General features: G+C 39.0%; 2 protein-coding genes across 2 annotated transcripts in view; both read right to left on the bottom strand.

The window, feature by feature from the left end:
• Positions 1–10,027, bottom strand: part of kiaa1109 (KIAA1109 ortholog) — an 82,954-nt gene extending 72,927 nt beyond the window's left edge. Inside the window, exons 1-8 of the mRNA XM_061083148.1 lie at positions 9,907–10,027; positions 5,810–5,945; positions 3,743–3,859; positions 2,785–2,863; positions 2,627–2,691; positions 1,776–1,950; positions 1,227–1,308; positions 874–1,067 (exon numbers count right to left, since the gene is read on the bottom strand). Coding sequence (XP_060939131.1) covers positions 874–1,067; positions 1,227–1,308; positions 1,776–1,950; positions 2,627–2,691; positions 2,785–2,863; positions 3,743–3,859; positions 5,810–5,915 — 818 coding nt within the window. The 5' untranslated portion in view covers positions 5,916–5,945; positions 9,907–10,027. The remainder of the gene's footprint in view (positions 1–873; positions 1,068–1,226; positions 1,309–1,775; positions 1,951–2,626; positions 2,692–2,784; positions 2,864–3,742; positions 3,860–5,809; positions 5,946–9,906) is intronic.
• A 3,173-nt stretch (positions 10,028–13,200) lies between these two features.
• On the bottom strand, positions 13,201–25,699 carry c9orf72 (C9orf72-SMCR8 complex subunit). Its single transcript, XM_061083150.1, has 10 exons — positions 25,554–25,699; positions 24,167–24,666; positions 22,859–22,954; positions 22,227–22,291; positions 21,584–21,656; positions 20,335–20,451; positions 19,219–19,454; positions 19,048–19,105; positions 18,282–18,391; positions 13,201–14,462 (listed from the first exon to the last, which is right to left on the bottom strand). Exons 2-10 carry the CDS (start codon positions 24,611–24,613, stop codon positions 14,276–14,278), a joined length of 1,389 nt encoding a protein of 462 aa, XP_060939133.1. The 5' UTR covers positions 24,614–24,666; positions 25,554–25,699; the 3' UTR covers positions 13,201–14,275.
• Positions 25,700–27,117: the final 1,418 nt, after the last annotated feature.

Below are 27,117 nucleotides of genomic sequence, written 5' to 3' on the forward strand. Positions count from 1 at the left end.
GAATGTATGCGTGAATGACTGAATGCCAATAAACTGTACTGTAAAGACAAGAAAAGCGCTATATTAAATACGGACCATTTACTTGGTACAATTAAATTTGTCAGTTGCAAAATTCTGCCAGAAAATCTTTGGCACTAAAGTTGCCCAGTTCAGGTTGATCAACCCAAAATGTTATTCTCTATCCAATAGCCTTAAGCTTTAAGAGGGCAGCAGCTGCTAAACTCCCCATCAGATAACATTGTAGCCACTGCTGCCTTGTCACAGCTGCCAACATAAACAATCTACTGGACCAATTCCAAAAGTGTTTGTAATTATCATTAATTTACACACACACTTTTATAAACATAGGGCTCGGGTTGAATAATACTTGAATTCATTACACATTCGTGTATGTGCCATAAAAATGTTGTACAAACAAGCAGTGAAAGAGAGAGAGAGTCCTGTGCCTGAGTGTGTTTAAGATTCACACCATACTATTCATATTAGAATGTAAATGGGAAAAACGGAGAGCGAGAGAGAGCAGTGCAAACAGTTATCCATTTTTAACTGAATAATGAGCTAATTTACTGTAGTAAGTGTGTCACACCTGAAACATGACCGGCAAAGCATATTTTGAAGTTTACATTCTTCAGCCAAGAGCTTTAGCAATAAAAGCGTTTTGGAGGAAACAAAAAAACATAATTTGAGAAATGATTATGGTTAAATGTTGCAAAAACTGCTTTGAATAAATAAATAATAAATACTGTGTAATAATGTGTTACATTATATATTTAATGTACTTACTTTTGCATGAACTCCATTCTCAATTTTAAACAGCAAACCCTCTGAGCTATCAGTCTTTGAAATTAGGTGATTTCACAGAGTTTTACTTACTCGTCGTTCTGCATGCCCAAGTAGCGAGGACTAGGAACCAGCATGACACGCACATTTTCCAGCGAGCCTTTGACAATGTGCATGTACTGGTCCAGGTGGCTGGATGGAGGTTTGGTGGTGTATGTCAGGAAGGCATCCTCAAAGTTCACACACAGAGTCTGCGGGAGGTAGTGGTTCCCGAACGCCAAGCGACCCTACAGGAAGAAAACACACATGCGGTAGAAGAATTAAATCCAGTTGCTTTCTTCCCCAAACAGTGTCCACAAGCATTTTTATAATTGGAATCCTTGGGTCCTTTCCCAGACCCCTGACCAAAGTCCGTGCAGTTTTTGTCAAATTTCTGAGGTACTCACAGTGCTGATGTTAACTTTAATTACAGGAATGAGGGAGCGCCACGACGACGCGGAGTCTGGACTCTCTGCTTTGATGTTCACGCTGCAGGAGGAAGGTGAGTATGTGTGTTCAGATTATTCAGATAGCTTGATTTCAAATCTCCACACTTCAATTTTGTCTCATGGACGGCTGCTGATTCTGGCTTTTTTTCAGCATCTTTACATTCTCAACCACATCTTTTAATATGATGTTTCACAGACATGATTGTGCAGGTGAAGTGATGTCAACCAATTAAGATTAAAAAAAAGTATCACACTTATATCAAGTTACATTAAAGTAAATAAATAAATCAACGTTAATCAACCTCTAGTTTTGTGTACTGCTCAGATTGTGGATTACTAATCAGAAACAGGTGATTCATCCAGAAACATTTTTGTAGCATGCTAAAGTGAGACTTACATTCATTTAAATGTTATGTTTTAAATGTTTGAATCAATGCTAGCGACACTTGATTTAACAAAAACAAGCCAAAAACTTAATACAGTTCAAATCTGAGGGCTTGCTTGTACCTTTCCAGGGTCTTGTCTCTTTCTTCTCGTCCCCTCTCTTCATCTTTTTTAGGTGTTAAGAGCGTGGGTTCGAGTCCAAAGGTCTCCTGCAGGCGGGCATAGAGGTCGGTGCGGTTGTAGACGTGAAACTCGAAACCGTTAACTGTCACGTATAGCCTGGTCTCTGCCTTGGGGTCTGATGACAAAAGACAAGAGAGAAACCTCAAAACTCTCCATCATACATATCCATCATTCTGTTCATGTTTGTTAATGAAACTATTCTCTCTTAAATGATTGGGGATATTCTGAAATATGAAGATGTATCAACAGACCTAAATTAAATCTATTAAACATTTAAGGAGGGACAACAGCTAAGAATCATTGTCATAACCTGCAGTTACTTTCTTGTTTAAAAATGTTTCATTTTTTGATCTTTGTGTGAGAAAATAAAGAGGATGCTTTACAATATCACAAAGCCCACATTGATATAATCTTACTTTGTCTAAACATATTCATGTTATTATCTTAGAAGCAACAGAAATCCAGGAATTATTTGTCCGTGACAAACTGAAAATAATTCATGTCACGGCTTGTGCTTTTAAACATCCTGAAAAACGAATGACCGAAATAGCTGCAGATCTAATTTACACTATTTTCTGCAGGTGACTAATAAAATAATTGAATGATCCATAGACAAAGACACACATTACCCAAGAAAAGATCATTAAGGCTTTTCCTAAATTGCAGGATAATTACAAACTCATCAGTTGACTTAATCAGCAACAAATTATATAACAATCTGCATGAATCAAAAAACAACATTCTATTACAGATTTCCTTTATTGTGCAGAGGATAATCACAGACTACTCACCGTGCTGTTTCTGTTTCGGGTTATACATTTTCCACCAGCGAAAGATGAGAAAGCCATCCTGTATCCTATAACACAGACAAAAATTATTCAGTATAACTGCGAGATTATTGGACAGAGAAAAAAAGAAGGAGCAAGCACTGCAGCTCAGGTCAGGTTACCTGATAGACATGTCCTGGTTGATGAAGTAGACGTCTCGGAACATGACTTTTCCTGACAGCACGGAAAAGGAGAAGGAGCCTGTGGAGAATGTGAGATAATGTTATCATTAAAAATATATAATAGTGTTCATCTTACTGACTGAAAAATACAATATTAAAAAAAATATGTTTGAACCGGTATAAACTTGATCTGTGCTTTGAATCCACACAGCTTATTTCAAAGTTTAATAAAAGATGGAAATAGAAGGTTGTGTAACTAAGACCCTGGCCATAATAAAAACTCTGCGTGTTGCTGGGATCTCTCTCACATCATTTAGGAAAAAAATATCTTAATTAGCATCTAATTGTACAACAAGCAGGTCACAGACGATTGCGGAGAAAGAGCAGAAAAACATGATTTCTTTTCGTGAAGACAACATGTCTACCTCTGATTTAATAACTTCAGGTCAAAAGAAAAACAACGCCTGAGTGATTTGACTGTAATCACCTCAGCTGACACTTCCTCCTGTTCGTGGTGTTATTGACCTGTCCGCTGTCAGACTAAAGACAGGATATGTAACTCGGCCTAAGCCAATCTCGTGAGAGAAGCTTGTTTTGTTTTTTGTTTAGTGCTTAATATGTAAATCTATGCAATAATTATTTAACTCAGTTCAGGCCGAGACAATAAAAAGACAGAAGTTAAAGCATAAACACATTAAATCTGTAAAGTGATTCAGAACTATGCTATTTGTTCTGAAGGGTTGTGCCCTCACACATTTTCTACCTTCCTCCGCTGAGGCCTCAAGGTGCTTTAGAAATTAATTCCTGTGCCATTTGTGTACAGAAATTCAATATGCTGTTGGTTGCAGTGTGTTGTGCAGGTCGGGCTCTGTGGAGATAATCACTGAGAGAACCTGGCTCATTATGAAATATTCAGCAGTCTGAGTTAACTGTGTGACAGCGCTCCTGATGAACACACCGATGTGAATGTAGCCATCCTTGTAGAGCCGGTTTATGATGAGCGTGAGGATGAGGCCAATGTTGCGGGAGTTGTAATAAGTTAAATAGATGATCCATCCACAGGACAGAATGGTGGCTGAAAAAGAAGGAAAAAAACACGGTTACCGTCAGTTAAAGATGATCAATCTTCACGTTAACTGAAACAAAAAGTTGTCATAATGTTCTTGCTATCACTCTCAGATGACTACAGGAGATAAAGCTAGGGTTGGTAATCCTGGGAAAGCTAGAAAGAGCAGGCTACACTTTGAAAACATGCAATAGATACAGATATAGCGTAACACATGAACACGAATGAACACTGCACTGCCTGTCAACTGCTAGAAACTGACTTTTCCATGATTCCCTTGCTAACTTCTAGCCATCTGCTTATATTACATGTGAATGACTTATATATTTATACGGTGAAAAACCAAACTGTTAGCAGTCCTTTGAATACCGAGTGTTGCACATCTGTGCAAAGAGCTGGGTTTCACTGTCACACCCAATGTTGTTAGGACTTGCTTTCCAGGTTTTACGATGTTGCAGTTTTCCACAGAAAACCGCTCCTGTGAGCTATGCAGTGTTATTGTCCTGCTGAGCGCAGCACCTGGATTACAGCAATAACTGGACGCTATCATTTGTCATATTTCAATTGAAAGATACTGGCAGGATAACTTGGAACAGATAGAGATGAAAATCTTTCCGAGGACGTCTTCAACACATTAGGGAATATATATAGTTTTATCATATCAACAACCTACATCTTAATACAACAAACTTCAAATGTTTTTAAAGAACCCATTTTAAGATGATATAGAATAATCTGTTATGTTTCACTCAGTAAATTTGACGGCTATTGAAGGGTTGTACACTCATATAGACTATAAAATATTATTACTCTTCGTAATATTTGTACATGACAGGTTAACATGTTATAGAAGCTATGTTTAATAAACAAAGTGCAAATAAAATCAGTAAAAAAATGTCCACAATAGTTTAGACTGAAGGAAACAATAACAAACATCTACTACTGACACAACTAAGCCACTAACATGCAGAATGACAGTGCTGACAGGTCTGCACTTTGCATGTGGAAGACTTAGGGCTGCAATAATGGATTAAATTGATTGTAATTGATAATAAAATAGCTGTAACTAGTGTAGTAATCGATTAGTCGGGTCTGTTATAATACACGGCACAGTCTGTGGCAAAAATCTTCTTAAGGTGGTGGGCAGTAAACCAGCCAATCGCGTGCCACGTTTAGCTCATGTGACGACGCTGTCTCCTCTCTGCCGTAAACATTTGAAAAATGGCGGAGACAAACAAACATGTGAGAACACTTTACGTTAAAGACGTCGGAGACCATTTGCTGCTAACTGTGTTAAGCTGATTTAACATGTAACAGTAGACAACATCCCTGTGGTGTGAACCTGAAGAGAAAACATGTTGGAGCCATTCTTCCTCTTTTTCTTCATGTTCATCTTCTCTCGGTTTACTGGAGGATCGTAAACGACTTCGGCTTCATACCACAGGGATGTTGTGCTGCTGCTTTGAAGGTTTAAATGTACATACTTTTAACGACTGTTGCTTCGAACAATAAACATTATTTTATATTATAATCCTTTTTCCAGTTTTACTTATCTACAATTAAAATCTAATTATTCATAATTCACGTTCAGGTTTAAACTCAATTTAAGGTATCTTAAACACTACACTGATTTAAGGTATCTTAAATTGGGGCGAATTAAAGATATTGTGAATTTGGATTATGATTCCAAAGTAAATTGTAGATATCTAAATCAGAAATTATCATAATTAAGTTGCAGAAGTTTATAATGCAAAAAGAAAACAGTATTGTACAAATTAAATTAAGTAGCTTTTCGAATAAACTGCTGGAAAGGGTTGTATGCAGCTTTTGTCGAATAGATTAATCGAAAAGAGAATAGACAGATTAATAGATTATCAAAATACTCGCAATTGCAGCCAAAGGCAGATTATTTGAAGTATCATTAAAACATCCATTTCTTATCAAGTGCAGATTTCTTACCAACGAGGAGCCAGATGAAGTTGGAGTTGTGCTTGGTGAGAAAGTCATCCAGGTCCCCCAAGGTGGGGAAGGTGCTTTCATTGTTTTTGGCAACATACCCATCCATGGCTACAGGCTCTCCGTCTGATGTCTACAACTAAAACAGACAAATGTCAGACTGCGGTTAGGGGCACAGGAAGAAAATGTAGTAGAAAACATAAACACAAAAAGAACAAGTGCAAAATAGCAAAGACATACAAGGAGGGAAAGTTTCATAAGGAAATGTCTTTCATTGCTCCAGCTTTATTTCCAGGAAAATAAAGCTAACTGAGACTTAAGTCTTACAAAATGGTGACAGATTGAATAACAAGAAGTATAAATCCGGGGTTTCTTAAGGGTTTCAATAATAAATGATCTTTTTAAATCCACATTTAATACAATTTAACTGTTTCACCATCACATAAGTATAAAAGAAATCCCTGAAAACCAATAAGGGCGCATTAATTTACTGATATTCACATTACATTTTGCATTAACAATAATATTCTTCAATAATCTGGATAAGCAGCTAAAATGAATTAACCACTTTTGTATTGTACAATTTTTTTTAGTTGTCGTTTAACACAGTTAATTTGTAAAGTACTCGCATACCTGAGCAGTGGGACCGTAAGCAACAATGCCTGCTATGTGTAACACATGATCCCAACCACCTCCAGTGAATATGTGCAGCTACTTTACGTGTCATGAGAACATGCATTAAGTGAACTTTGCTTCTATGGAAAGGATTATTTCATTTTGTCCGTGTGTTGGGGGCTGTTGGAAGTAGTGTGTGTGTGTTTGTGTGTGTGTGTACAGCTGCATGCTCGTGCTTAGGAATCAAAACAAGCTTGAATAACGTTTAAGACACCGACTAACGCACACTAACACAAATCCTCATCTAATCCACTGTAAATAACGTTGGCAGTAAAACCTCTGAGATTGAACCAAAGCCAGCGCTCTCTCGCGCTTACAAGAAACACAAACAACAAAAAGTTCAAATGTTCTGTTTTTAAAGTTAGACTTTACATACAAATACGATTATCTATTAAAATTCGGCAATTTAACACAAGATCCGTGTCTCACATGGATTTAACACCAGCTACTAATCCAATTCTGTTTACTCGCTCCATATGAATGAGTAACAATAAAAATCCTGCTTTCAAACTCAGCTTTTAAGTGATACCTGTCTGACATGAATTATGAGAGCACAGATCATGCTGCCATCCCAGAATGATCACTGCTGTCAGTGACTCATCACAGGTAGCAGAGAGTTTTCAGTTTCTGTTTAAAAGCAGAGACTGTATTAGGTCTGCTCGATTATGGAAAAAATCGTAATCACGATTATTTTGGACAATATCAAAATCACGATTATTCAAACGATTATTATGTGCCCTTATTCTGAAGTCAATTTTATTCTTGAAATTACTATAACCGGAAGTACCAGTCACCTCCGGTTCCGGTAATCGCCGATGACGGCTGCGTGTCTTATTCCTCAGTGAAACCAGGATATCGGTGCCCAGTTATTCAAACCCTTAATGATGGCAACCCCAACACTCTCCAAAAAACACTTTGTAACTGAGAACTTTGAAATGTCCTCATGCCCCCATCACTTCACAGCTGCTGGAGAGTGAGTGCCTGACGCAGATAGTCAGCGGGGCCGCGCTGAATGCTTTGGAGGAAGGACTGAATTGCGCATGCGCGTCTCTTTCGAAAAAAAAAAGTCAAATAATCGTTTCAACTCGATTATAGTAGTTTGGAGATCGTTTGACCCCATAATCGTAATCACGATTATATTTCGATTAATTGAGCAGCCCTAGACTGTATAGTGTCGATCACAGGGACCATCGCTTAAAGCAACTGGACACAAACCCAATCACTTCATGTGAGTGTACCAACAGACACACATCAGACTACAGACAACACCTGTCGTCGAACTCACATGTGAACAGTTGGAGAGGTTCTGAAAGTATAATAACTACAGACACTGCACTAATGTATTATGACTACAGACATCGTACTAATGTATTATTACTGCAGACACTAGATAACGTATTGTAACTACAGACACTAGATAATAACTACAGACCCTAGATAATAACTATATACACTACACTAATGTATGATAACTACAGACACTACACTGATGTATAATAACTAAAGACCCTTGACAATTACTAGACTTGAGACTAATTTTTAATAACTACAGACACTGGATAATTACTAGAGTCCCTTGAAAATACCTAAGACACTACACTGATGTATAATACCTACAGACACTAGACAACCAGTACAGACACTAGATAATAACTATAGACTCTACACTAACGTATGATAAGTTGATAACCACAGACACTACACTAATGTATAATAACTAAAGACCCTTGACAATTACTAGACACTAGACTAATTTTTAATAACTACAGACACTGGATAATTACTAGAGACCCTAGATAATACCTAAGACACTACACTGATGGATAATACCTACAGACACTAGACAACCAGTACAGCCACTAGATAATAACTATAGACACTACACTAACGTATGATAACTACAGACACTACACTAATGTATAATAACTAAAGACCCTTGTCAATTACTACAGACACTAGATAATAACTATATACACTACACGAATGTATAATAACTAAAGACACTAGACAACTAGTACAGACATTAGATAATAACTATAGACTCTACACTAACATATGATAACTACAGACACTACACTGATGTATAATAACTAAAGACCCTTGTCAATTACTACAGACACTAGATAATAACTATATACACTACACTAATGTATGATAACTACATAAACTAGATAATTACTAGAGACACTACACTGACTACAGACACTAGATAACAACGATCGACACTACACTAATGTATAACTACAGACATAAGATAATAACTACAGACACTTTACTGATGTATAATATCTACAGACACTAGATAATAACTATCAAAACTACACTTATGTATATCTACAGACACTAGATAATAACTACAGACACTAGATAATAAAAAGAGACACTACACTTATGTATAATAACACAGACATAAGATAATAACTACAGACACTATACTGATGTATAATAACTACAGACACTACACTGATTTATAATAACTACATACACTAGTTATAATACACTAGTATGTCTCAATAGTCTTAAGTCTACTGAATATGCATTTGGGAGTCTGGCAGCCACTGGACAAGCATGTGTGATCATGAAACATTTCACAAGTGCACAAGCTAACTATCACGACTGCTCTGCTCTAGCTGGTGTTGCGAGTGCATCCGTGTTGAAAACAACAAAGCAGAAGGAAGTGGACGGACTAGAACGGAGTACTGGTCTGAAGCCAGCACAGATCTGCCTCTGCTCACCTGCACTGAACATCTGCCAACTGACCTGCTCATCAGCTAAATATGCGCCTTGCTCTATATGACCTGAAACCTTTCCTGAATGACTGGAGCCGTGTTCTGAGAACAGAGGTGATACTCAAAGCACCAGCTTGAACATTTAATCCAGAACACAAGTGGCAGTGCTGTGTGACAGATGAGGACGACAAGAGACCAGAGAGCTGGAGCCTCACTTGACAGTATCAGGCTTTGTTTACATGCTGAACTGGAACAGCCATCATCGCCTCACGTCTCTTGTCTTGAACAAGCTAAACTTCCACAGGCTCCAGTCGTACATGCTGAGCTAAATGAATAATTCACTGGTGTTCAGATTTGATCTGGAAGCCTCAGCTGCACCTGAGTCTAACCACACACCTAGCTAATCCCAGGTCTTGAGTCATTTCCTGAGTATTATCCTCAACACCACTCACAAGGGCTTATTGTTGCCTGTCATGCTTCATTTCTTCGGTCTTTGTATCGTCACAACCCGCTGCTGCTAACCGGTCCACCGGCTAGTGACGCTTTAGCTTGTGGATAATGCGGTTATTAAGCTAACCGCTAACTATCACAACGTTAGCACTGTGCTTAGCTAGCAAGCTAATGACAACAGGCCGCACCCTTTCACTTCCCCAGATCCAAACAGTGAAAACAAGTCTCTGCACGCCTGTGAAATACCTCAGTGTCCTCGGTAAGGAGTGTGGTTTCATCTTTGCCCCGGTTCCTCAGGAGTTGTCGTCCCTTTGTCGTGTCGGACGTGAACACAGCTAGCATCCTCTGCAATATTTACCTGGCAGACGGCCAGTTCTCATCTCTTCCTGTTCTGGTGAGAGCGGTCATAAAATCGACCAATGGGGACAACGGAATGGTTGTGACTGACCAATCAGAGGAGAGCGCGAGGGGGGGCCACGCACACAAACTGACAGGCAGTGACAACCAATCAAGACAGCAGGTTTTACAGCAGTGGCTCTGTGGTCATTGTTTAGGTGCTGAGTGGGTGCACTGGACCAGGCTGGGATTCAGTTAGATTTAAATCGAAAGTGTGAAGCAAAGACTGACATGTCTCAGGATCATACTTGTTGCCAAGCACGTTTTCACATACAAGGAATGTGCATTGTGTCCATATTAAATCATACAAATAAATTAAGGAGCACGTGCTGTGAGGAACAGGAGAAAGAGAAAGACAGGGGCTTAGGAACAAGAGCAGAATAACGAGTAAAAGCTTAACAATAAAGATCATATATATGTAATATTTCATTTTTATTATATCAGAATCAGAATCAGGTTTTATTGGCCAAGTAAGTTTGCACAAACAAGGAATTTGACTTGGTAAAGTGGCTCTCAGTGTGCTTACACAGAATACACATCACAACACAAAACAATACAAACAGTGCAACGGTAAAACAGTTTAAGAAAAGAAAGTTTAGACATGGAGGAATGCCAATATACAGGAGCTGTGCATTGTAACACAACAATAGTGCAAAGAAGTGGAGAGTCCAAGAAGTGCAGGGATAAATATTAAACGGTATGAGTATGACGGTTATACAGTAAGGGTGAAATAAATAAATATGATTGCGGCAGTAATTGTACAGTGGCTATTATAAAGATCCAGTGTTATTGCACAGTGCCACAGTGGGTTGGCTGTTCAGTAGTGAGACGGCGAGGGGGAAGAAACTGTTTTTGTGTCTGAATATATTTATTAATGTGCAATATGAAGATATGTATAATAAGTCAAGAGATCAAGACTAAGCAAGATGGGTTTCATCTTCAGAGTGGGCTGTATTTTTCCAGGGTAACATGCTGAAATATTTCCAATGATAAGTAAATAAAGTAACATAAAGGTTATTTTTCATCTTTTCTGTCTCAAGAAAGCAAGGCCTTTGGTCGGTGGGTTCATCCAGACAATAGCATGCGTTTCTGTAGCAGTGACATGTGGTGCTGAAAGGACCAGCCCATGCATACATAACAAAATAGAGCCCATATCCTGGTAATTATGGTGGATAAATATGTATTGTCAAAATTTCAATTGTTTAAATGAGATTTTCCTTTCACATTGCAATACGTGCTCTCCAAGACAACCATAATAGTGTTCTGTAATACTGTAACTGAAACTGCAATATGCAAGCAGGTCATGCTCTGTTGTAGATTAAGATTTTTGTTAAAGCAAGACTAAAGGTGCACAATGCTAATACACATTAGTGCTTTGAGCTTAATGCTAATGCTCATAAATAGGGTTCTTCACTGCAGGGATCCAGAATCCACTGGGCACCTCAGTGGCAGAACTGCTTCATTCACAAAGCAAGGAAATACTTTATAATCCTGAGTATTTGGATACTTGCTTAATATTTATGTTTGTTTATTACCATTAGAAGCTGTTTGCTGGAGCGCCTGATTACCAGTTGAGGCAAAAAATATATATCGTAGAGACTAAAAGCTGACAGAAAAAATGTGATTGTGAGGACAGTGCTAACATTCTCATTTATAGTCGTAATGTTTCAAATGTTAACATTATACAATTTGCCCTATTCTCAAAGCACAGGAGGCTTATAGGATTATTTTGTCAGGTATTGTACTGTACTGTACTAAACACACATTTTGACCTGATCATGGCGCTAGATGCGAGGTAGAGGACCATAGTGATCACAATTTGTACTGGAATGAGCAAGAATGTCTGCATCACGACCTGCGATACCTTTCCTCCAGATACTCCAGTCTGTCGCTGAAGGAGCTGCCCAGTGCTGTGATGGTGTCCTGCAGGGGATGGGTCTGGGTGTCCATCAGAGAAGAGACAGCTTCGCCCCTATCGTCCTCTGTCTCACCACCTCCACTGGGTCAAGTGGGTGTCCCAGGACCGAGCTAGTCCTCCTAATCAATTTATCAAGTCTCTTCCTGGCAGCAGTTGAAATGCTTGGTATTCCAAAGAAAATGGCTGATGCCATCACGGAGTATAAGTAATTAACACCTCTTTCCCTTTTGGTTATTTCCACTCATGTTTTGAATATGCAGCAGTTCAGGGCCCTCTAGAGAAAACCTTATTATATATTTCTTGCTCAAGGCAATTAAAGACCGACCACAATCTTTAAGCTACCTTTTTCACAGTGTTGTTTATAGAAGGCAGTTTTTTCTAGGTGATACCATTTGTGGGTGGCCACATCTCAGAGAACACCATTCTGTTGATGAAGAACTTCACAGTTCTAAAACTGCTGCAGTGAAGTTTCTTATCATTCCCGCCTCACTTATCAATTTACTGCTTTGATTTATCGAAATCTTTAAATCAAGACATAGAGAAACACCTAAAACACTTTCTGTGGTAAAATAAAAGAGGATATTTGGCACACCCAGTTCCATTAACCTTGTCAAGCGCTGCTGGGGGTCAGCCAAAACTGAGCTTGCCAGAAATCTGAGTGTGTTTGAGTAAGATTTCCCTTTTATCAGAAGTGCTGTTAAAGCTCGTGTTGAATCAGAGGTCCCATCAAAGTACAGTTTGATACACGTGCTAGCAGCTGCAGCAAGTCAGTGTTTTAAGCTCAGTGTTAAAGAAACTGCTCACATGTGAATGTGAAGTAGGTATTGTTGAGGAACCATCCTCACTGTATATGCGACTATATATTATGTATATAGTGTATATTACAGTATATCTGTACACCATTAGGAGAACAGTGCCTGTCTAATTGCACAGATACTCCATTCCATCTCTAAGCAGTACCCAAGGTCAGGTTATAGATAAAGGGCCAACATTGTAGTGTCTACGTTGATCTCCAAGCTTTAAGTTAAGAGATCAGCTTCAAATCTGAAACGTACCAAATCTATGGAGCTTGCTGTTTACGAAGTCAAAATGAAACTGTTGTGTCAGCGCTCAACATTTTTTGCAATTCTATTCTTACTTCAATCATCTACTTCCTCATTCCAAATGTGTCGGTCTGTGTTTACTGACTAAAGAAACTGAAGGCAGTGTCAAAGATGTACCGTTTGTTAGAGCAGTTTTTTTTATTATTGATTGCCCCATCTGAACACGAAGACAAAAGTTCACTGTTACAACAAAGTGAATGAGTCTATTAAGTAAAAAGAAAGGGAGCAGATAAAGCAATAAACTTGGTCTGCTAAACATATACAAGTGGAAAAAAGGCTCCAGATTTAAAATTGTACATACATGCAGTATAATTGTAATATAATTATCGACTCAACATGTAACAACCTCAAAATAATGAGCATTTTTGGAAGCATATTTTAAAGGCAAATAAACAAAACAGATTTACTTTAAGAGACAAATGTCCTTATAATACTGACAGCAAAGTTGGGTTGCTGTGGGAGGAACATAAACCAGTGCAGATCCATTTACTGGACAACTATGAAAAGTCATTTATATAGACACTCTACAGAAAGAGATCGGCTTTATAAGGAGAGTTGTGGTAAGATTTAATTTAAACACCCTCTGTGTTTTTTTCCTAATGCTAAAATTAGTCACAACCTTTTTCTAATGTCAGCACACAGTCATAATTAGATTCTTTCTAACATGCAATCCACAAGTTCAAAAGGTTTAAAGGCCAATCAAGGTTGTTGTATAACACAGGCTGTGAAGAAAAAAAATAACTTGCTTTCATTAATATAATTTAATTTAAATTGCAAGTGTCCTGGTGGGCACCTCAGCCAATTTTAACACCATAAATTAATACAACACCCTTTGTTAGCAGAAGGCAAAGAACATATGAATAATTCATTCCGCAGAGAATAATTTATGTTGTCTTAAAATATTAAACTCACATTACGCTTACAGTTGATCAAGGCAATATATCAAAACATTAATTATAATGGCTCATAACAGCAGCAACAATCAATCTTGTCTTGATCGACACACAAAAGGAAGGCAAAATGTTATTTTCATTCCAGCAAAGCAGAGACAAATATCCAGGCTCTAGTGTTTATCTCACAAATCAACATCTGCATGCTTTAATGTAACATTAATACAAATAAAAATAAAAAAAACAATATCACAAAAACATGTTTTCGTTAACCGTCCAATAAATAAAGTGCACATGTAGAATAAGAGTCACAAGGTCATGAGTACATCTCGCTCCTGCATGCTGGTGTAGAATGGCTTCCCAAACACAAACGAGTGCAGCCCCGCCCTCAGCTTCTCAGCGAAGGCCATTATGATGCTCAGGTCTCCCTCCACCGTCAGATCCAGGTCTGTCTTTAAATTGCGCAAGGATCTAAACGGCTTCTTCCCCTTTTGCCTGGAAAGGAAGGTGAGGAAATATTGATACTGTGGTGTAAGCGCTAACAACCTACAATACTCAGGGTCAGAGGATTTGCATTAGCATCTAGTTGGGTTGCAGCTGTGGACAGGAATGCCATGCCACTATGAATTATGTATCCCGCTACAGCATGGCAAGTGAGCATAAACAATCTTGTCGAGACACCTGGAAGATTGCACGCCCTTAGACATTAGATTGTTACCAACACCATAAACTAGACCGCTTATATGCTTTAACACGAGCCCAAGAATAATGGTTTTCCTTGTGTGGTTAGTGTTTTCTCAACAGTGAGGTATGTTGTTCATGTTTTTACTTTGTATGGAAACATCTCAGTTGGAACCAGCATCGGTAATGCTTTGTGAAGACATTTTTTGTATATTTAGTTTAACAAAATTTGTGATGTCTGTATAATTTCATCTGAATAAACCCAAAATATAACAAAGAATCATTCTGATGTGTTGGTTCTAAGGTACAACCACGTTGAACTGGTTGTCCATTTTCCTTTTCCTCTTGAATTTTTACCTCAGAGAAAACTCTCTTTGAGAACTCAAAACTGTGCTTCAACTCTTGAGGCTAAACCACCGTTGTTGTGCCTTCCTGAATTAATCTGAGCTTCACAAGCACTGATCCTAGAATGTCTTAAATGTAGTAGGATGCAAAGAGAAATTTGGAGCAATGAATGTGAAGTTTTGATAGTAGAGGGTGGAAAAACTGATTTTTTTTCATGATTGTGTGTGTGCGTTTGTGTGTATGTGGTCTAAGTACTTTGCGTGCACCTTGATTTGTGTTTCTACATAACTAAGAAATTAATTCGTTAGGGGTTTTTAGAGCCAGGGTGTTAGGACACTGTCAAATGAACACAAACATTTAAATAAGGCAATATTTTGCGAAAGTTAGAGTAAGTAGAATAATAGTCTGAAACTTTATAGCTGATTTTATAAGAAATATAAGCCTGGGTCAGGAGGTCACAGATAGGCAAGACTGACTAAATACTAATGTAGCATAAAGAAACACTTGCTGAAAGACTTTAAACATCTCTCACACACAAGAGCAAAGCAAGATGTGTAAAACTAAATTAAATATGGTGTGACTGCTGTCCTAAAAGGAGCAGAAAGGTCAGTCCACTGATGGCGAGCGCACAAGGATGTGTCTAGCCCAGATGGAGCTTTGACCAAGTCACCACAGGGAGGATGGCATGAAAAAATACAGAGATGCTAATGACATGGTGGACTGCAAAGTCTCAGATGAATTGTCTGGAATAAAGAAGTTGCTTCTGGAGTGAAGCCAGAAAGTGGTTACTGTAACCTTAAAAAGGGACCAGAGCGTGACTCAAGACAAAATTATTCCTATTTCTTTTACAAGGTACTGAACGGGGTCTCCGGAGAGCAGCTAAAGTCCATGGATTTAGTTGAGTGTAAAGCTAAAGTAGCAGTTTTTAACTTGTTTTATCACTGAGTGAACATTCTAGGAACTGACTGAATTAAAGGTGAATTAATGTAAAACGTGGTGTGAGGCCATCAAAAGCCACCAGGTCACCTTACAACCTGGAATAGTCTCCATTTGTGTGCCTGCGGTGGGTAGAGAAATGAGAATTTCTTGTCAGTGATTAAAATGATGATCATAAAAGCATCATCTGGTGTTTTGATGCTGATGATGTTGTCATGGCTGGCTCCACTCCAGACTCTCTCAGGGTTGTGTGGCTGTGAAGCAATGGCATGTCCTTTACATCATTATGACTCAACACACTATTCGCTTCATTCGGCACATTAAAGGGGAAGCAGTCATTCTCAGGTGATGCTGAGGATTCATCGTCCTGTGTTGCTAGACAACCAGCCACGTCTTCCTAGTTTCTTTTCCAACATGAATTATTTGCCCTTTTTCCTACATACCAGTGCTGTCCTGTGATGTATGGCTCAGCTGTTTATTTTGTATTTATTGTGTATAAAATTACAGAAACTGTCCTAGTTTGCCACAGCTCAAAGTATTGTCTTCCACATTCTTTGCAGCCAGTATTTAAAATAGAATTAGATTATATCTGTAGCACCTGCAACTGCAGGGGGCAGCTCAGGTCAGGCCAAGAAGCCTAGTATTGGCACATCATACAGAATCCTCTCATGTGCACCGTGTACCATAAACAGAGAGTGCTGGTGTTCTCCACAGTTCTGCCTGCCTGCTGAGGACTACATGCCCATATAGCTGGTGCGAAACTCAAGGACAGACTTTTTAGACTCCTCTCTACATACACGTGCATCATTTGGATTGTCTCTTTTGAAAGACAAAAGCTGAAGCAGGGGAATACTTTGATATTCTGGTCTTACAGAGAAGCACAAAATCAGATCATGAAAATAGACAATAGGGATCAGGTCTGATAAGCAGGAAAGGAGGGATGAGGGTAGATGCCTTCCCCTTTAAACCAGAATGATAAAAAAACTGTCCCTCCATCCCCCTGTGTGAGAGAGATGTGTGTAAAGATTGAGTATTTGCAGGAGAAAAGCTAGTGCCGTTAACAAAACTGTTTAATTCTGCATTTAGTTAAATATATCATGTAAAATTTTAAAACTGTCTGCTCATGCTACATTTCCATAGTTGGGACCTGGAGCAAATATGAGATCAGAGCAGAGACATGGTCAGAAGCACTCAGTAAATACCGGTCAGAAAGGCATCCAAAGAACAGGAGGACAGTGCTTTGTGCCCCTACTTCTCTCGCTGTGTCAGATTGATGATCAGCAGCACTGGGAGAAGTCCTACCAACAATGGTGGCCATTAAAACATCCATGAAGATTTTTTCCATCTTCAGAATCCAGGATTCAAGATTCAGTATAAAATCAGTAGATACACTATCACTGGGTAAAATCACACAACAAGCATACAGTTGTCTACTGTAGGTGAGAAACACTGGTTAGAAAGATTCACACCAGGTTCCATCCATGTGTTAAAAATTCACACAGTAAAAAAAAAAGAAACCGATTCTTGATTATTCTTGTGCTACACATCACGACTACACACTCAGCCGAGGCTGAGCGATGACTCATCCGATCATGAGTTGCCTCTGCTGTTTAGCAGAAAGGTGCCTGTGTTCTTTGCACTTCTCCTGAATGGTAACCTTACAATGTGCTCCTTTTTCTCTGTGTATGACGTACTGCTATTCAACTTCATCTGTTCATCAAGTGTCTGTTTTACACCTCCGGTAAACTGAATCGCTATAACTTCACCATGTTCACATGCATTTCAAACCAATACACAGTTATTACCAGTAAAGTCACACCCCTCTCTCCACTCTGAGCTGAGAGTGTGTTCCTCTCCTCTTTTTACCTAATGGTATTTGAGATTTGGTTCAGCTGGGTCCTCACCCAGGACTAACAGCTGTTCCACAGTTGGAGTCAGTGTTGTCTGGTCCCTTTGACCATGTATTCTGTAATTTGTCACTAGGGGGTTGCCATATCCTCACCCCTGTACAGCCAAACATCACGGATAAGATGAACAGATGCAGAAAAAATCACTGACCTGACTATTTTGACTCTAAGCTTCAGAACAGTACGTGTGTTACATCAGGCAACAGATGACAGGGCTTAAAGTTATTTCTGGCTGTGTGTCCTGTGGGGGGCCAGCGGTGATCAGTGATGATGTTGCTGTCTAAGCAAGGGCAATGGCTGGAGTGCAGTGTAGTAAAAAAAAAAAAAAGACAGCGAGCAATTGAACTATTAGATCTGATATTTCGATTTGTCTGTGCCGTGCCTATAGCCACATGTTAATCCCTTTCGTTATTTGAATGGTAGTTGTGTTAGTGAGAACTCTTACGTTTCGTCCTCGATGTACTTGAGCAGTGTGAGGGCTTTCCTGTGGAGCAGCAGCAGGAACTGGGCCAGATAGGTGCTCCGCAGGGACAGGGCCGGCTTCAGCATGAACACCTGGGTACAACACAGGATGTCAATTCGAAGTCTGGGCTACAAAAGAAAAAAATTATAATATCACAACCCCCCCACCCTCCTATGTGCTAACCTTGAGAAAAAAACTATTGCTGTTGTCATGAGAAAAACCATGTAAGCACAACTCTGGGGACACCTTTGTGGAAAGATGATGCGTTGCGACCCTTGGGAATAAATTCTTATGCTTAGAATCTATGGGCTCTAGATATTAAATCAGTGTTATGGAGGCTCAAGTTTCAAGTACGACCTGCAGCCAGAAATAAACTTTGAGGCTATTTCAAACAATACGTTGATCTTATATAATATATAATAGTTCTTACACCTATAACACTTATATACTTGTATACAATAAGTAAACTAGAACCACTGCACTGAGGTTGTATGCCTCCGCTTACCAGTGCAGTTTCTTTGTGCATATTACTTTATCACATTCACAGTGGTCAAAGGTCATAGTGACCTTATATGAATCCGGAAAATAAAAGTTTGTTGAAATGTGTACAAAGAAACAGCACTGGTTGGCAGAGGCATCCCACCGCAGTGCGGTAATTCTAGTTTTCTCCCCATGACTTGATTAAGATGACTAACTTTCCCTTTTTAGAGGGACAATAAAAAAATAATAAATGTTGCTATAGACTTACCTCGTCGATAAATGACTTCACCAAAGTGTCATTATGCATTACGTCCTGAAATATATTCCTAAGAAAAAAGACATAGAAGTTACGATGTTAAATTTGAGCAGGAGAAAAGTACAGCTAGCTTAAGAAAGTGCAAATTAAAATTGTATATCAATGGATATGTTTATGTCTTACAGGTCAGGTGTGAAGGATTCATCAGTGTGAATGACTGTGTCTGGGGGTATGTCCTCCTCGCTGTCGGTCTTCCAGAGCGTGCTCAGCTCTGACCGCATGTAGCGCCGCTGGTTGTACATGTGCTCGTGGCACGGTGGCATCTGCTTTACAGTGTTGATGTCCACGTCGATGTGAGTGGTTGGGTACGGTGAGTAGAGCACCTGGCGGAAGGGCAGGACAAAGCTGCCCGTGGAGTCCTGGGAATAAATAAATAAATAAATAAATAAAAGGTTATGAAACCTGTATCGACAAACTGCCAACTTTGGAATAATCTTACAACCTGCTATGATTATTTTTTAATGTGATGTGTGATAACACATTATTATTATTCATGTCTTGACCCAATTTGAAGAGCACAGGACACACTGTGTTTATAAAAGAAACAACAACAATAATAGGAAGAAAGGCAAAAAGGAAGCAGACGCTTAAAGAAATGCCAAACAAAAAAAGGGTGAATATCAGCTTTTCAAAAACGTTCTATATCTATGTCACATATGTGTGAAGAAGCTTTAATAAATAATTTCACATTCTGCAAGCAACGAGATTTCAATATCCTTTTCTGTTGTTTCTCCCCAGGCCAATTCTTCTTGTCTCACACTGTATTTTACACGGAAATTTTAAATAAGATTCACAGCCAGCATGTACTATGCTGACTGTGTTGATGGAACAAACTACTCTACCGAGCTTTCTGCTCATTGTTTTGCTGCTCTCATTCCAGTTAACTTCCTACAAAGTGTTATACCCTATAGCGTAAATAGTGTGAAACCACAAACTAACTGAACTAGAACAAACATAAATGGCACATCTACTCGAATAGATGCCATTATCTTACTTTGCATATTGCAGTTGCCCTAGTAAAACTAAATGTGGAGACCCCATTAAAGAAAGCTCAGATGAAACAGATCTGAATCTTGTGCAGTGTTGTAATAAAGAATATCTTAATGCAACTATTTCAGGTCTGAAGAAAAATCAAACCAGTCAGAACGCAGACTGGGCGAGATCACACAAGCAGGCAAAATAAAGCACCAAGCTCAAATTCAAACCACATTAAACTAATGAGAGGGAACTGGTGACTACCTTGAGCAGACCCTGTACAAACAGGCCAGTGTCATATTTAAAGGAAGAATCTGCCTTGCATAGGCGAGAGCACTTCCTCTCGGATGGGGTGAGGAAGACACAGAGCGTTCGCACAATCTGCAAGAAAACACGGTCACATTTGTCAAAAAAAGAACTTTGAATAGAGGAACAGCTTTGGTCATTTCAGAACAAAACAGAACCGGAATGAAACAGTTTGACACAATAGGGGTTGTGTTAGGTTATGCAATCATGTTGTATTTAAGATTCTTTTTCCAAACAAGGTCAGAAAATAAACAGCCTTTTGTTGACTGTTGGATTAAAACAAAAGGTGAATTGCTGGAAAATCAGCATATAAATTTACTGAAGAAGCTTAATTTTGCTTTCAGAGCTTAATCTGTCTTGAGGCTACCTGGTAGATACAAATAAAGATCTTGTTTTAATTAGTGCTCTGTTCAGGCCTCAAGCCAAATAAACTACAGTTAAGACTGTGCAGGCTTTAGATGTTCATTGGGCAAACTAATGCTGTAGCTGGTTGCAACTTGTTTTGTTTTTAAATTGTATGTGTTATCAACATCTTACACGTTGTTTGTTTACATTCAATCCCCACTCTTCCCCATCTGCATGCCGAAATGTGTCCTTGGCAAGATACTGAACCCCTAAATGGCCCCTCATTAATGTTGAGTGTACTAAAAATGTAAGTCGCTTTGGACAAAAGCGTCAGCTAAATAACATGTAATGTAATGTAACATATGGTTGTATTGTTCTTACACATAGTTTGTTGCTTGTGGTTGTTTGATTTTGATATGATATTGTAGCTACATTATTGTTTTTATTGATGATAAATATATAATTTAAATACAAAGCTTATTGAAATGATTTCAGTTTGTTTATCAGTACTACAGTAACATTTAAAATACCATGATAGCACTGATACTTGGATGATAATCTGGTTCACTATAATCGTAATACAACATTTTCACATCGTTTCACCTCAAACTGTTCTTGCTTCTACTGAAGACTGCTTTGAAAACTATATAGTGTGCATGATCAATTTCCCTCTCATTTATTTGTGCCCAACGTGTCTTGTTTTAACTAAGACATCCTCTCTGTTACAGCAGTAACTTTGTTTCCGATCCCAGACTGAGATTCAAAATACTGAGAAATTCCCTGAACAGCACAAAATTATATTTAAGCTGCGCAGATGGATTCCAAATGTTGTCTGTGTGCAGCACTAATCCAGTGAACTTACCTTATTTACTTTCTCTGGGTTGCTTCCAACTACGATTGAACAGCCGCAAGTCTGCAGATGAGAGCTGATGGCCCTGAACCAAAGAGACCAAAACATGCAAATTAGAACCAATTCGCTTCATTAGCCCAACTGTAATTATTAATGACAGCTTTTAGGAACGATCACTTTGACAGAGGAACTAAACCCTGAAAAAGGGTTTACAAGGAAGAATTAAGAAAGCAATTGGCTCTGGGTTCATAGCAAGTTACATTAATAATTGTGTTTTACAAAAAGTGTACATATTTACTCATGAAGTTTGCTTGAGATTCGGGTCTTTTGATAATATATCAAACAAGGTTTTTTTCCAATTAAATATCTTAATAAATCAGATACAAATAAGTTTTGGATCCAGGTAAACACGTTCCAGTTTCCAGATACTTTATCATGTCCACGGGATATAGAACACATCCTGTGCAGCTCGGAGCAATCAGCAGTGCTGTTGTCAGAATGGACTCTCAATGCTTTACTGCGATTTAGCTTTCATATTTTCTCTGGAGGAATCTTTGGTAAAGGGGAGAGTCATTACTCATCATTGGTAGGTTGATGGGTGTTAAATGGGCACCGTTCATCATCTGTATCCATTTGCCTGTACCGGAGTGCTTACTTGTGGAGGAAGTCCTCGTGGCAGCTGTCCCCGATGTCATCATCATTTAGCACCGTGTCTTTTATCTGTTCAGCAGTAGCAAAAAACAAATGAGTCAATTTTAAAATGAAAATCTGTCTCAACCAAAACAAAAGTGCTGATGGGCACATTTGCAGGAAGAATAATGAAAATAAGAAACACCAAAACATCAAAACAACAGCGGGGGAAGGATTGCGGGAAGCTTCTTTGTGCTTCTTTTTTTTGTTGCATTACGGGAACAAATGTGTGGAATCCCACCGGGTGGTGAACTAGGCAGAGAACCTGGATAATTCAAGCCTCTTGGAAATAGAGGCCATTTAAACAAGTGCAAGAATGAAACTGTGGAAATTTGCCAAAATTAGAGACAAACGATTTTGTTTGGGATTTCATGCGAGTGTGTTTCAACATGGGAGCCAGCTCCTTTCAGTTCCTGTCACCACTATGTTCATCATAAACTGTTATGTCCCCCTTCACTTTAAAAGATTAAGGTGGCAAGATTTATTAAGGCTTTTGGATTCAATAATGAATGTTAACAATGTCAGCCATCCTAAATTTATTTCACATTCATTACAGGGGTGTGTGTGCGTGCCTGCGTGTGTGTGTGTGTTGCTCACATCTATATCCTCTGTCACGCTGTGGGACTTCATGGAGGCCAACAACTCCATGATAGGGACGATCTCCAAGCTCAACACTGAGATGATGTTGTAGCCCTGAAGTTAAAGGAAACATGAAACAGTAAACGTAAACACAGATGAAGGGGTATTTTTTGGAATAAACTTTTGCATGTTTGATATGCATAGGGTGGACAAAATAAAATGCATCATAAATAGACTGATAAAGAATCCTGGTCGATTTTACACAGTGTCTCCTCCAAAGAGCAATGATCTGTTCATTTTGTCACTTTAAAATGTCACACTGTTCATTAATTTGTCGAAAAATTAAGCAATAGAAAATATATAAAAGGGCTTCATATCTACATGAAGCAGATATAAATATATAAAATGAATTAATTTATCTTGTACTTCAGCTCTTATGTAACTTATTAATAATCATTGCGACTTCAAACAAACCTCAAAATGTGTGTTATATTTGGTTAAAGGACAATCAGGGTTGGATACTGTTAGAACACTTTTGTATCAATAGATTATATGACTGATGTTGCACTTAAACTAGTACCAAAACTAAAACAATCTTTCTGTTATTATTTTAAATTTAAAACAGTCCAGTTTCTCAGCCATTAAAACAAGCAGCAGTTCAAGAACTGACTTTTAGTTTCAGTTTAGAGACTGTGCCAAAAACAACTGAGAATGGACACTCAGCCTTGAAGCCAGTAAGCCACATTTGCTAGCTATAAGAGCCCTGGAAACCGGGGACTATGATTTATATAGTTTCTCAACGTGACTCAACAAAACTAACAGAGCAGGAAACAGGCCAAACTGTAGGTGCATTACGCAAAATAAAGCCCTGCTGCAATATTTATGTCCGGAGGAGCCGTCTGACAAGAGGGATGCAGTAAAACTAACAATAGTGATAAACATGCACAACACAGGAGATTGATAAATAGGCCTTTACAGCAGTATGTGCGGTGATGGTGTATTTTGAGGCACAGTGTCTCAGGATGGTTTGTCTGCCCTTATTATTACCTACTCACTTGCTGTCTCCGCAGGAGCTCTCAGAACTAATTAGCTAACTTACTCCTTTCTGTCGGGAGACAGCAACTTTATTACTCTGCCAATGTTGTTGCAGTCCCAAACGGATGACAAAGCTGATAGATTTCATAATAACCCTTTAAAATAGGAAAGTAAGGTCGGATATGAATGATGGTAGGTATATTTTAAAAGCATGAAGTGTAAATCTTTGTTAACTACTGTGTGAATATTAAGCCTATGTCCAGGAGTGAGAGATTAAAGGATCAGCGTTACCTTCTGCATCCAAATGCGCCCCTTGCGGATGGCGTGTTTGAGCCTCTCCACGCAGATGGTGTGCAGAGGCAGGTAGAAGGCCAGCTCGGTCTGCGGCAGGATGATGGACAAGGCACACGTGTTCTTGTCCCCCTTCAGTTCACCGTCAAAGATGAGGGACACAATGATGACGCCCTTTTCTGCCAGGACGAAGAACTTCACATCCACGGCGCCACACTCAGCACTGCGGAGAATCTCCCCATTAAGAGTGTGATTGGCCAGAAAGGTGACCTCTCCATCACTGAGGAACATCAGCTGGTCGCCCTTCGGTGACCAGATGTGTCGCACCCGCGGGCCCAGGATGTTGTCCCAGTAGGCAAAGGTGGCAGCCAGCAACGGACATTCTCCCTCTACTGCAACTTCAGACTTTGCCACAGCAGGCGACTGGGGAGGACAGCCGGAAGACATCGGAGAGGTTTGAAGACTTCACTGTTTTCCTGTCAGTCCTAATGATATTCAACCTATGGCAACACAAGAAACAACAGTTGTGTTTATGGCACTTGTCAATTAGACCATTGTCATCATATTTAAGTTTAGATTGTGGGAAAACAGTTTGGGTCGCTGAATCGCACAATGATCAGACTCAAATGCTTGAAATTAATATAGGGAAATCTAATCATACTTCTCTGTGGAAATGAAAGTGATTAGTTTTGCTACTATAAGACCAACAACTTCTCATGTTTCTAACAATGTCAAGTTGGACGAAGTGAAAACCAGCGCATGAATAAATGAAAGCAAGTTTTCTGTAAGGTTAGTTGGACCAGACGCCGTGAAAAGAACCGGCAGTTTAAAATTAAATTAAATTTCTACGAAATAAACAAAGAGAAAGTTACTCAACAAATAGCCTATGCTTACCAGTCAGGTCTTCTTTTGAATTCGGCATATACTATTTAAACATTATCATTTTATATTCTGTAAATTATTTCGATTTATTTTGTACCTTTCTATCCATTACCTTGATTAGATAGTAGAGTTTTGCCGGGATACTTGAGAGATCAGGCTTTGCAGACATATACAGAAGGACGATAAATAAGACATTAAACTGCTGTTTGACTGAACATGGATTTTCCCAATTGAACAGCTTCATTAGTGATGAAAGAACTGTAGTTTTGTTGTCACCAGGTGCTACGTTTATCCACAGCGAGCTATGCAGCTTTGTTTTAACAGTTTGCGAATATTATATAACATATTAAAACAAATAAGATAACAGGTAAGTGGGCGTTGGCCCCAGACTTACGTTTTGAGTCTGTTTGACCAGTTGATATTCTGTAGCAGTGCTAACTCGGGTTTAGCTTGCTAGCTAGCGTTAGCAGAACAGTGACAGTGGATTTACGTCGCTATGAATTACCTGTTCTGGTTTTTCTTGCGCCACACGAAGGTTTTTCAAAGTGTCACTGCACGGCCATCATCTCATTTCTGTTTATTCCACAGCTCGTAACACTTTAATGCTCATTACTAGCCAACTGTATGTGTTGTTGTCTGTCAACCACTTCCCTAAACGTCACTCCTACGCAGCACGTACGTCACCAGCTGTGAGGAGTGCACAACGCCCTCTGGCGACCGGGAAGTGGCATGACCAGTGACTCAATGATGTCATTTTTTTATTCCAGGCGCCCACCTGCAGAAACACGAGATATTTGAATTCATTTACACGGAGCCTACACATCTGAATGGTTTTATCTGCAGGGAGAAACCTTTGTGTTTGCCTTTAACGTGCCACACTTCTCAGGATTCTGTGATAATGGCACCGTACTTCAGTCCTGGAGACCTGATGCTACCTGATGCCACGTCTGTAAATTGCAATCACGACATCTCCCAGGAGCATCATGGCTGCACGTCTCTATAAGGGAAAACTTACGTGTCAACAGATGCTAATGTTATTGTGCTTTTTCCTTTAGGACAAACCTGACATTATCCAAAATGTGTGAGAATAACCAAATAAGGATGAAGAAATACAAACACAAATACCTTCAAACCTATTCTCTTTATATTCGTCTACATACTGTACACACAGATAATTTGCAGTGTTGGACCCACTGGCCTCAGCAGGACACTAATGAGACGGCCGCCATGCTGTGGGCTCTAAATGGCTCGTCAGCAATTAAGAGGCTGAGCTGCTTGTGCAAACAGCGAGTCTTCATTTCATAACACAATTACATCTTGTTGGTGAAAAATGTGCCCTGAGCTGTGCGACCTGTCCTCGGTGATGTGCTGTCTCAGTCCCGAACCGCTTCTATACTTTGTCCTGGAGCTGGTGTCTCATCAGTCCGTCTTTGGCTGCTGTTTTCAATTCCTTCTGGGGCCCCTTGTGGCCTGTTGCAATCCAGGACTGCAATTCTCACTGAGTAAACTATAGTGGGGGGGTACAAATACCATGCAGCTGTTCTCCACAGGGTTTGTAGCCTCTTCTTTTTTGGTTTCCACCTCAATTCCAATGATAAACCTCCTCTAGATTAAAATAACACAAAGACTTTTACACTCATATAATGCACCAGATAAAATATTTTAATCAGTGAACATTAGAATCAATCAATCATGCTTTATCTATGCAACACTTTTTGTACAAACGTAATGCAACACAAAGTGCATTACTTAACTCCCCCAACGCACGCACGCACACACACACACACACACACACACACACACACACACACACACACACACACATACACAAAAAAACACACACACACACACACACTGTTGAATAAAGAACATAAGAAATCAAAATATTAGATACATTTTTCGCTTATAATAGAAACATTGAAGAGAACAGATATAGATAGAAAAATAAATGAAAAAGGATGAATGATTAAATTCTTAAAAAATGTATCAAAGTGATTAAAAATCTAAGATAAAATATTAAATATTAAATGGAAAAGAATTTGGAAATAATAAAATAAGGTAATTTAAAA

Source organism: Limanda limanda, chromosome 12, assembly GCF_963576545.1.
Source record: "Limanda limanda chromosome 12, fLimLim1.1, whole genome shotgun sequence".
Lineage (NCBI taxonomy): Eukaryota > Metazoa > Chordata > Actinopteri > Pleuronectiformes > Pleuronectidae > Limanda > Limanda limanda.

Excerpts from the sequence above, each read along its gene's own strand:
- c9orf72 (XM_061083150.1), bottom strand. The coding sequence starts at position 24,613 with ATGTCTTCCGGCTGTCCTCCCCAGTCGCCTGCTGTGGCAAAGTCTGAA. Across the intron at positions 22,292-22,858 it reads GCGTGACAGAGGATATAGAT|ATAAAAGACACGGTGCTAAA; the intron begins GTGAGCAACACA and ends ACTGCTGAACAG. Across the intron at positions 20,452-21,583 it reads ACCCAGAGAAAGTAAATAAG|ATTGTGCGAACGCTCTGTGT; the intron begins GTAAGTTCACTG and ends GTTTTCTTGCAG.